This window comes from Corella eumyota, chromosome 1, assembly GCF_963082875.1.
Source record: "Corella eumyota chromosome 1, kaCorEumy4.1, whole genome shotgun sequence".
NCBI lineage: Eukaryota > Metazoa > Chordata > Ascidiacea > Phlebobranchia > Corellidae > Corella > Corella eumyota.
In genome coordinates, this window is record NC_137490.1 from 21159716 (window position 1) to 21170515 (window position 10800).

The 10800-nt window shown below is 26.2% G+C and overlaps 2 protein-coding genes across 3 annotated transcripts; one reads left to right on the plus strand and one right to left on the minus strand.

Moving 5' to 3' along the window:
• Positions 1 to 180: 180 nt before the first annotated feature.
• Positions 181 to 10659, minus strand: LOC145755656 (glutathione hydrolase 7-like). Of its 2 annotated transcripts, XM_082571919.1 has the most exons (15): positions 10521 to 10659; positions 9463 to 9501; positions 7636 to 7795; positions 7237 to 7345; positions 6874 to 7028; positions 6210 to 6425; positions 5564 to 5774; positions 5093 to 5249; positions 4386 to 4501; positions 3906 to 4000; positions 3538 to 3693; positions 2563 to 2686; positions 1989 to 2115; positions 1300 to 1407; positions 182 to 1060 (listed from the first exon to the last, which is right to left on the minus strand). In XM_082571919.1, the coding sequence occupies exons 3-15, from the start codon at positions 7701 to 7703 to the stop codon at positions 888 to 890; spliced, it is 1815 nt and encodes a 604-aa protein (XP_082428045.1). In that variant the 5' UTR covers positions 7704 to 7795; positions 9463 to 9501; positions 10521 to 10659; the 3' UTR covers positions 182 to 887. The 2 variants fall into 2 exon arrangements, with proteins under 2 accessions (XP_082428037.1, XP_082428045.1); XM_082571911.1 differs by lacking the exon at positions 9463 to 9501 and having other exon boundaries at positions 181 to 1060; positions 10521 to 10657.
• Positions 8442 to 10398, plus strand: LOC145763729 (CMP-N-acetylneuraminate-beta-galactosamide-alpha-2,3-sialyltransferase 2-like). Its single transcript, XM_082575239.1, has 4 exons — positions 8442 to 8972; positions 9087 to 9210; positions 9564 to 9690; positions 10179 to 10398. The coding sequence occupies exons 1-4, from the start codon at positions 8442 to 8444 to the stop codon at positions 10396 to 10398; spliced, it is 1002 nt and encodes a 333-aa protein (XP_082431365.1).
• Positions 10660 to 10800: the final 141 nt, after the last annotated feature.

The window sequence follows — 10800 nt, forward strand, 5'->3', positions numbered from 1 at the left end:
GGCCAATATAACTAACACAAAGAAAAAGTCAATTTAAATTTGTATATTTATCTACGTTTCACTACATAATAGTAAATCATGCCCACAACACAAATTTCACCTTTCTTATAAATACACTTGATATAAATATGTGATAAAAAATGCAAAAACAATGAAATCGATTGACAAATGCTGAACTTAAATACCTAGAGTTAAATACAGTACCCAGTTATTATTAATTCTTATAGAAAAAGTTTTAAATTGCCAATAAAATATAAATAAAAAAAGGATTGTGCATTACATAATTTTGAGATCAACAGAATAATATTTTAAAATATTTTTATGCAAAGTGTTATTTAGTGCAAAAAATAACAAAATATGTAAATATTTAAACACTATTGCACACTAAAAATTAAACTATAATTTAAGTATAAGTAAATCAATTGCTAAATAAAACATACACACATAATATAATTAATAATTCAAACAAATTGGAATGTCCATTTATAAAAATATAAATATCTACCATTACAAGAATTATATGAAATCAAAATGTGAATAATGTTGTTATCAATTGGTCTGTCCAAAAAAAAAATTTAACTTAGTAAATTTATAAATTTAAACCAAATATTTCGATCCATATATTTTTGTGTAAAAAACATGATAATCCTTAAAAAAACACATAAAAATTGTGTATTAAAATAAACAAATTAAAAATTAGATCAAACATAATTGCTTTGTTATTCAGTACCTATTCAAGTACAGCTTATAAATAAAAAATTTACTAATAAATACATTTTATCACAACAAAAATACATATATACTAAAGCTAAACTAGTAAAGTTTAGTTTAATTAACACACCAATAAATTATCTTTTTACCCTACTATATTATCACACTAATTATATTTAAAATGAATACCCCATATTATCAGTATTACCACGCTTATCAAGAAAAGTTGTCACGTTTTTTTCAGTCCATTTAACAGCATCATTTACCCCTATAGTTTGACCGGAAGGTAGTCTGGTTATATTGTGACCGGTGTTGATTAAAAATGTGTCTAACTCTATTGGGTTACCATCTGAAATCATTAAAAGAATTTTTTTTAATTAAAGAATTTGATTAAAAATACACAGTAATATTTGGACCTATGGTAAAGCATGAAAAGTATATTCATTAAAGTAATTTAAAATATAAAATAACCGAATTAAATTTTTAACTCAATTTTAATTGATTTTAAAAAGATTAATTTATAAATGCATTGAAAAATATTGATTTGAAATAAAATTATTTAGTTTGACAAAGTTTAACAGTATATACCTTCAATTAGAAGATGGTAGGGTTCTAATTGTTGATGGATTCTAGGATTGTTTATACTTGTCTTTATATTTATACCTTGGAAACTGTTAAGTATTGTTTGTGCTAAACCTAGTTAGATAATAAAAAATATCAATATTCATCAAAATTGTCTATAAAGTATTAAAAATTAAAAAACCTACAAAAAATATTTAGCTATAAAAAAAAAATTAAAAATTATTAAAAATTTTTTAAATTTTTCAAAAATAAACAATAATAATTAATAAAATTTTCATTTAGAAATTCTTTTAGAAAAACAATTAATTGTTATAATAGGCTTTTAAGTAAAATATAATAGACTTTTAAAACTTACTAAACTAATAAAGAAAATTTGAACAAATTATAAAGTTTCTATTTTTGCTACACCACACTTAAGGTCGTGAGTTCAATCCCCACTGATGTCACGCTGTAGCGCCGTTGATAAGGCGCTATAAACGGTATGAACTCCTGCTGAGCCAGCACTTAATCAGCGGTATAATTATCGGGCAATTATAATCTTTAATATCCCAAACTGCCACAGGCAACTCGAGACTGGGTCGAAGTAACTGATGTTACTCTATGTTTAGGTCGCACATTCGACTTTCCCACATCGAGGATAAAGATATATACAAAAAAAACATTTTTTTATTTAAAACACAAATTTAAGTTCTTACTTGATATAGTTTGAAATCCAAACATTCCATTCAAAGCAAAATATTTTCCACATTTACTCCCAGATGGAATAACTAGTACTGGTACCAAAGATGAAATTGGTTGTTTCTTCCCAGATATTATGTTCCCCTAAAATTAATATTTCAGGTCATAAAAATCTTTTTTTTATATAAACACATCTTTAGAACATTATCTTTATTTTTTTAAAAAAACACAGTTTTATTAGAAAAAATGATATCGCAGTATCAAAAATTAGTTTTTTTTTGAAATTAAGTGGCCTATATTTTGTTAACATTCACTACAAAATTACCCTTTTCTTTGCCAAATTAATTAACAAATTTGTATCACATAAATGTAAGTTTTTTGTAGAGAAACCATTTTTGCAATAAAAATAAATAAATAAAATATTAAAAATCGAAAAACATAAATAAAATATTAAAAATCAAAAAAATATCAAAATATTTAGGTTTTTGCAAATTAATAGACACCCCATTGTTTAAGTATTAAATTACTATTTCTTCACTAGAAAAAAAGTACGGAGCTTAAAAAATTTTAAGTTTAAAAGGAAGTTTTAACCTGAGAAGGGGGTAGTCCACTCGTATCATCTTTATTCTTTCCCTCCCAAGAGAAATCCAACATTGCGTCGTTGAGAACCAAACCAGAGACCATTTGTTTGGACCCAAAAGTGGATCCTAAACTTCTGTAAATTAAAAATACAAGTTCGAGTAAAAACGGTGTTCACCATTTTTAAAAAAACAGTTGATTTTCAGCCACATTTTTATTATCCAAAATGAGTGTAAAAGTATTGGTCTATGGTGCCCTTGCTAAGCAATTTGATTTAATTTTACAGGTCCACTATTCATATATAAAAATACATAAATTGTTTATTAAGCTTCTTTATATAGTTGTTTTTTAGATTTGTATAAAATGTTAAGTCCTAATTTTTAACAAGTTTTTTTTTATTTTTAAACTCAATTTTAAATTATTTTGTTAAAGCAATTGACAAAGGCAATTAAGTATTTTCTAAGAGTAAAATCAATCTATATATATAACAAGGCTTAGTGGAAAACGGATATATATGTACAAAAAAAGGCCTTTAATATAATAAAAACTGCTGTTTATGGTGTGTAGGTAAATTAACGCAGGCCAAAATATTACATTTTTAAATTTTTTTTTGTGTATATCTTTATCCTCGATGTGAGAAGTGGAATGTGTGACTTAAACATAGAGTAACATCAGTTACTCCGACCCAGTCTCGAGTTGCCTGTGGCAGTTTTGGGATATTATATGGATCATAATTGACCGATAATTAAGCTACTGATTAAGTACTGGCTCAGCAGGAGTTCATACCGTTTATAGCCCCTTACTCAAGAGCACTACAACATGAGGGCAGTGAGGATTGAACCCACAGCCTCATGTGTAGTGTAGCAAGTGTTCTTATCACTACGCCACGCTGCTGGTTGTAACCCATATGGCAGGCAGTCAACTAGTTTTAACAATTATTTAATGTGTTTATAATATAATTCATTTTTTTAACATTTAATAACTTACAATAAAATGGTGACCACTTTTCCATCTGCCCCAATTGCTGCAACATGTTGTTGGCCAATAGTTGATAATGTTAAAGGTTGGTAACCTCTCAAATAATGTTCAACTGGATAGGAGGTGTTGTCAACTATTTTACTTCTTATAGTCGAACCAATATTACTAAAGATTTAAATGTTGTTAAGATACTAATTAAAAAACTTGATATATATGATTGCAATAGCAAATATATTACAATTCTTTGACTAAATTGGTGAGTAAGGCATTACAAATGACAGTAATTTAAATAAACCCACATAATAATAGTCAAATTTTAAAAGTAAGAATTTTGAGATATCAAAGTTTTTAAAACCTAATAAATTTATAAGATGTACCTTGGGCTCCATTGTTTTGAAGTGTTATTATTTGAATCATCTTTGTTACCTAACTCAGCTAGAGAATATTTCAAAGTCTCAGCTAACCTATGTGCCTGTAAAATTAAACAATAATTAAACCAAATTTATTTATTTATTTTAACTTCTATTCAGTCACTCGAAAGTTGTGATTTCAGTTGTCATAATATGATTACAACTCGTAACTAATATTTGCCTGCAATAGTTTACAATAGTTTACTAAAACAGCTGTTTTTGTGAAATGGTCGACTTCACGACCTAAACATAAAGTAACAACTGCTACACCATGCAGCCGGTTAACTTATATATAGATTAATCACAATTAATTTAATACCATCAATATATAAAATTGAATTTACTGAAACTATTTATTTTTTAAATACACTAAAAATACAAAGTTAGTTAAACTTAATATTATCAATGTTAAATATAAATCTTTTTGATTAGGTGTTTTAGACTTACTTGTAGAAAATGAGTATCGGGATTTGTTGTAGGATTTTCATAACCTGACATTGCTGACAACGTTGAAAATAATGCTGGTCCCGATGATGGGAAATCCCCTGTTAGAGCTATTTGATCTAAAAAAATTGAATGTAAATTTTTGATAAAATTTAGATGGAGAAAATTTATATAAAAATGTAAAGTAGAAACACATAAAACCAGAAGAAAGAAAAAATAAATAAATAAATCTATATGTAATTGAGCTTGGTGGACGATATTTTTATGCTCCTCCAATTTATAGGCTATTTTTGGTGAAGGGGTAATCGTTTTTGGTGAGGGGTAATCGTTTTTGATGAGGGGGTAATCATTTTTGGTGAGGGGGTAATCATTTTTGGTGAGGGGGTAATCGTTTTTGGTGAGGGGGTAATCATTTTTGGTGAGGGGGTAATCGTTTTTGGTAAGGAGGTAATCATTTTTGGTGAGAGGGTAATCATTTTTGGTGAGAGGGTAATCGTTTTTGATGAGGGGGTAATCGTTTTTGGTGAGGGGGTAATCGTTTTTGGTAAGGAGGTAATCATTTTTGGTGAAGGGGTAATCGTTTTTGTTGGTGAGGGGGTAAATCCCCATTTTCTGACGACTAAAATGCTGCCCCACCCAATTGTCTATCGCCTAGTAAAAAGTAATTAAAAAAACACAAATCAATTTTATTAACTATCGATTAAAATCACCTTCTAATTTAATTTGATTTACAACGTTGGTTGATGTTGGTTTATAGTTTGCCATATCATTAAAAGTTAACACACCGCCCAAGTCTTGTAAAGATTGAACAAAATTTTGAGTGTTTGTTCCATTATAAATTACATCTGTTCCAAAATCCGCTACTAACTGTTAAAAAAAATTAAAAAACAAAAATATTTAAATTTAAAATTAGAAATGAAATTATAAAAAAAGTAAAAAGCAAAAAAAAAATTAAAAAAATTTGAAAAACAGACTTGAAAAAATATTTAAAACCAAAAAAATTAAAAAACACATTTAAAAAATTATGAAAACTAGCGAAATTAATACAATTATCTTGAATTTAGATGTAAAAATTCATATACAAAATAAATTTAATAATTTACAGACTCAATGCCACAGAAATCTTACATTTCATTTTCTAAGCAAAAAGTATTTAAAAAAAAAAAAAGTTATCTCATTACCTGTAATGTAACAGCTAGCAATGGTTGCTTTAAAATATCACCAGCTTCTAATTTCACCGATATATTTCCTGGTTTAGTGACCAACGTTCTTAATTGTGTGGGAAGGTCGTCTAATTGTAGAGAATCAATTGCTGAAGCTAGTTGAGGAGAAACTGGGAACCCATCACGAGCTATAGGGATCAAATGAGTAATAAGGGAACTAAATGTGACCCTTTTAAAATATAAAATAGTTATGATAAGGTGTATTAATTTTTATTTATGACTAATAAGTAAATTGTACAATTTCATTTAATTGAATAATGATATGATTAATATCATGTCTTTACTAGATTTGAATAAACATACAAAAAATTAAACTTACTATGAATTGCATTAATTTTGATAAATATTTTATTTTTTTTGCAATTCAAAAAACATCATACATTTTTGTATAATTATTGACCTTGTACAATTTGCTTACTACATGAGGTCTTAAAATTAAACCCAGCAAATAAGAATAATAATATACAAAACTGCCAAAAGCAACATAAGACTTGATTAAGACTAAAAGTGAAATAATTACTATATTTAGAGTGTAAAATCAACTTTCCCACATTAAGAAAATAGAAACATATTATTTAAATTTTACAAACTAAATTTAACATACTTTGAGTTGTATTTTATATGTAGCATTTCAAGTCCTTTTAAAACTCCAGGTACAGCTATGCTTGGTCCAACAGCAACTTCATCTCTGGATTTTCCAGTAAAATGTTCATCAACTGCAGAATTATTGTCGAAAATCGAAGAACTCATTTCACGAAAGTTGTAAAATTCTGTTGAGTGTGATTTTTTCTGTTGGTCATGAACCAATGCAAATCCACCACTAAAACAATAAAATTAAATTTTACAAAATACCCAAAAATATTTTTATGTTTAATAAGGTCAAGTCAATTTAAATATAATAAAAATAGTGGCAATATAAATATGTATATCCAATTTATAGCCCTACAAAAAATAAAATATGTGGTACACAGATAAATTATCAGGGGCAAATATTAGTTAACAGTGGCAACCATATCACAAAAATTAAAATCGTGATTGCGAAACAAGCTTTCAACAAGTATTTATAACTTCAACAACAGTTATCTGTAACTTAATGTAAAATTTTTTAAATTTTTATTTAAACTTTAATTAAAAGCACTAGAAAGTATTAAGAACAGACAACTTTTTAAATATTTAACTTTTTTAACAAGATCTATCAAAAAAGATTTTAAACATATCATAAAAATTAATTTAAACAATCAATTTTTTTGATTCACAACTCCACATACCCTCCCATAGAAGCAGCATGGGGTTGTGTTACACAAATACAAAGAGCAGTTACAATTGCTGCATCAACTGTGGAAGCTTCCTTCATTTTCAGGACTTCAAATCCAATCTTTGTGCAGTAAGGATCATCTGATACTATTCCACTATGTGGGTTAACCTTATAAAAAAATAAATTAAAAAAAAAAATTTAGTAAAAAATATTAAGATAACTAAAAAATTGAATTCAAATTTTTGTAAAAGAAATTTTCAGCAATATTTTATGAAAACTAAAAGTTATTATTATTAAATCTTTAGTCGTTACACTTGTAAGAATAACATTTTTATTCAAAACAAAAAGATTTAAATATGAATGGAACAAAACTTACTTGAGGAGCACCCACATAGATTTGAATAATAAGAGCAACTGTTATACTGATTGAAAATACAACCATGCTAGTTATTATAACACACAAGTTATCAGCCTGCCGCAAACATCTAAAAATAAAAAGTAACAGAAATTTACCATACCAAATTTATAAATATATGCAAGATTAACTTGACTTTTACAAAAGGTTATATTTAAAATTAAAGGACTTATATTTAAATGGTGTTAAAAAGTAGTTTATACCTTTAAAAAATTTACAATTTACACATGTTTAACAAGAAACAATATCCTAAAGTAAGGTACAGTTTAAGTCTAGTGTATTTACCATATGTTATCTACCATATGCCTTACTCAAAACTTTAAAAAAGTTACTTCGAAAAAATCGAAAATTTTTAGTTACCTTGGTCGACCGAAGGGGTCAGATGAGGTTTCTTTTAAAGGTGAAGTTTCAGCTAAAACCGGAGACATTATAAACACGTTGGCAGACGATTGCCCGTCAGTGTCGGTACTTGTAGTGGAGTGTTCAGGAGTTAGGTTAGAGACAGGAGCGTTTGTGATATCTTTTAAACATATATTTTAACGTTTTAAAATGCTTGGTTATTTCATGTAGCTGGCATATTTCTTTGTTTAATAATAGACTGATTATGATTTTACTAGTTGTTAGCATAAAATTACATAACTACATCTATTTAAAATTTTGCTATTTGAAATAAAAATAAATTGTTAAACTGTAAAAAATATAAAAATAAGTTTTTAAGAATATTACATTTATTAAAAATTGCACTCAAAAAAAAATTTTTTTTAATTTTTTCAGAATCCTAAATTTAAAATCTGTTCTTAGAACTCCCACTACATGCCACCAAAATTTGATTTATTGATTAAAGACATAACATTGTTAATTATTGCCGTGTGGCTTAGAACAGAGTCATCAAAAGTCTAAGCAAATACACATGCAAAGTTTAAATGTTGTTAAACATGCACAACTAGTCATAAAAAAGTCGTTGAATGTTACAACCATTAAAACTGCTCATTATATAAAAGCATGCAAACATAAGCTCATTTTTTTATTAATAAGCAAAAATGTGAGTTAGAGAAGACAACAGGAAACAGACAGCATGTTGTTGCAATTAAAAGCATACTTTTTTAGAATATTTTGTCATTAGTTAAATTTCAATACATAATTTAATTTCAAATTTTTTAAGCGCCATGAAGATTTTAAAACTTAACGTTAAATTTAATAAAATTGCTGCAATTCTATTCGTTTTAACAATTCTATCTATTTATGGATTTCTGTTTTTATGGACTTCGCAACATATAATTGATACTATTCAAGAAAAAACAACCAAGTCTCAAGTTAAAATAGAAAATCAAAAAATTGTTCACTCAAACGAGAAAAAAATTTATTGGTTAAATGGAAATAGAAATCAAAAATTTAAGGAAGAAAAGTCAGAGTGTCAAACTAAATTAACAGAATCAGAACAGCATTGGTTTAATTCACGTTTTAACCCAGAAATTAATCCTCTATGGTATAAACATGGTCCACAGATTGATACAGAAGTTATTGATTGGTGGTTGACATTACAAGAAGGCAAAAAATTTGATGTCGATGAAATTTTAACTGAGTTATATTCTATGGGGATTTCAATGATAGATTTTTATCAAAGAAATGTTAAAGATCATGTCTGTAGAAATTGTGCAATAGTTGGAGAATCAAATGAAATAAAAAACCAAGGACAGGTTAATTAAAAACTTGTTAAAAATTAATTTATTTTATAAGCAAATATAAATAAATTTAATAAATATTTTAATACCTCTGCAAATTTGATATATTTAATAATTTATGCTTTTTAGATCATTGACTCAAATGGCTTGGTTCTTAGATTTAAAAACATAAAGAATAATCACACTAATATAGGTTCAAAAACAACACATCTATTTACCATACCAGAATCAACACAAATTAAATTAAAACCAGGTAACTATAGATTACAAGGAATCAAATAATTCTTTTGTTTTTGAATTATTCTTTTTAATTTATTTTTTAATATAAAAGAAATTAGGTATTAGTCCCAACATAAAATCTACCATTACCACATACAAATTAATCTGCCAATTCATGCAGAATTTTTGTTATTAGTAAAGCATTAATTATTTAAAAGCACAGCAAATTATTGTCAAATTTTAATTGCTAATTAATAGCAAGCTTGTTAAACTAAAGAAAACATACCGGTTAATATTTCAGTAGAAAAATAAGTTCTTTAAAATCCTGTCAAGAAAAAATTGTTAAAAATTAAAATATTTTTAACTACAAAAAAAATATTTTTAAAGGTGTTAGTTTAGTATTAGTGCCGTTAAATCCAGGAGATTTAAAGTGGCTTTTGAATTCAATAACACAGCACAACAAACTTATATGTGACCAAGATAAAATTATTATTATAAGCCCAGCTTTTTTAAGGTAAGCTTTTGGTGCATTTCAGATACTGTTTTGCCAATACAAAAAGCAAGTTAATAAAATAGTATTTAACAAAGGCATTGTAACAACTTTTACCTTTAAATATCATCACACACAAATTAATTTTTAGTAGAAATTATCTATATATATATATACTATGTATAATTTGGGTTTGGTGACCATGCCATAACATACTTAAAAGCTTTATGTAAACATTAATACTTTTGGCATGTTTTAAATCATTAAATTGATTTTGTCATTTTTTCCCGTCGCATTGTTGTAATATTAATTGTATATCGTATTTATTATTTACTTTTATCAATGTGCGAAAAACCAAAATAAAAAAATAATAGGGCTTAGTAAACAATTATATACTTTAATGTTTAATTCAAATGCTTTTAAAATAAAACAACTAAAATGCAGTTTAAAAAGTGGGCAATTGACTAAATAAAAAACACTTAAATTTACTTAACTCTTCTTTTATTTTTTAGATATATTTATGACAAATGGACACAACAGCATGGAAAATATCCATCATTATCATTTATTGCTATAATATACTCTTTACATTACTGTGATCAAATCAACCTATTTGGATTTAAATCGCAGTCCAGTTTATGGAAAAACAACAATGATATATTCCATGATTTAAATTATGAAGAAAGCATAATCAGACAATTGTACGAAAGCAAAATAATAAACATAATGTAATGTTTATAACTTAATTTTTGTTGTACAAATAAAACTTCTGATATTTTTAAGTAAAATGAAAAAAAAATATAACACATAAACGCTGTAATGTTATAATTATTTATACTTTTATATCGACTAACCTGTTGTTGCAATATAGGCATTTGCAAAGTTATCAATATTTTGAAATTCTTTTTTGTTGGATTCAGTTGATTTCTTGTATAAAACTTTGTAATTATCATTCATTTTTAATTTAGTTTTGATTATAAACAAGTCTTACTAATCCTAGAGACAGACATAATATGAAAAAGTTAATACAAAAATAATTTACAAAAAATTTAGAATAATAATTTGTGTTAAAAAAACTTTTTCTATTTGTCTAATAGCAAATTTAGCGCCTTTATATAATTAGTTTTACCGTTC

Excerpts from the sequence above, each read along its gene's own strand:
- LOC145763729 (XM_082575239.1), top strand. The coding sequence starts at position 8,442 with ATGAAGATTTTAAAACTTAACGTTAAATTTAATAAAATTGCTGCAATT. Across the intron at positions 8,973-9,086 it reads AAATAAAAAACCAAGGACAG|ATCATTGACTCAAATGGCTT; the intron begins GTTAATTAAAAA and ends TATGCTTTTTAG. Across the intron at positions 9,211-9,563 it reads ACAAATTAAATTAAAACCAG|GTGTTAGTTTAGTATTAGTG; the intron begins GTAACTATAGAT and ends ATATTTTTAAAG.
- LOC145755656 (XM_082571911.1), bottom strand. The coding sequence starts at position 10,623 with ATGAATGATAATTACAAAGTTTTATACAAGAAATCAACTGAATCCAAC. Across the intron at positions 4,001-4,385 it reads CCGATACTCATTTTCTACAA|GCACATAGGTTAGCTGAGAC; the intron begins GTAAGTCTAAAA and ends TTAATTTTACAG. Across the intron at positions 3,694-3,905 it reads TCAAAACAATGGAGCCCAAG|TAATATTGGTTCGACTATAA; the intron begins GTACATCTTATA and ends TTAAATCTTTAG.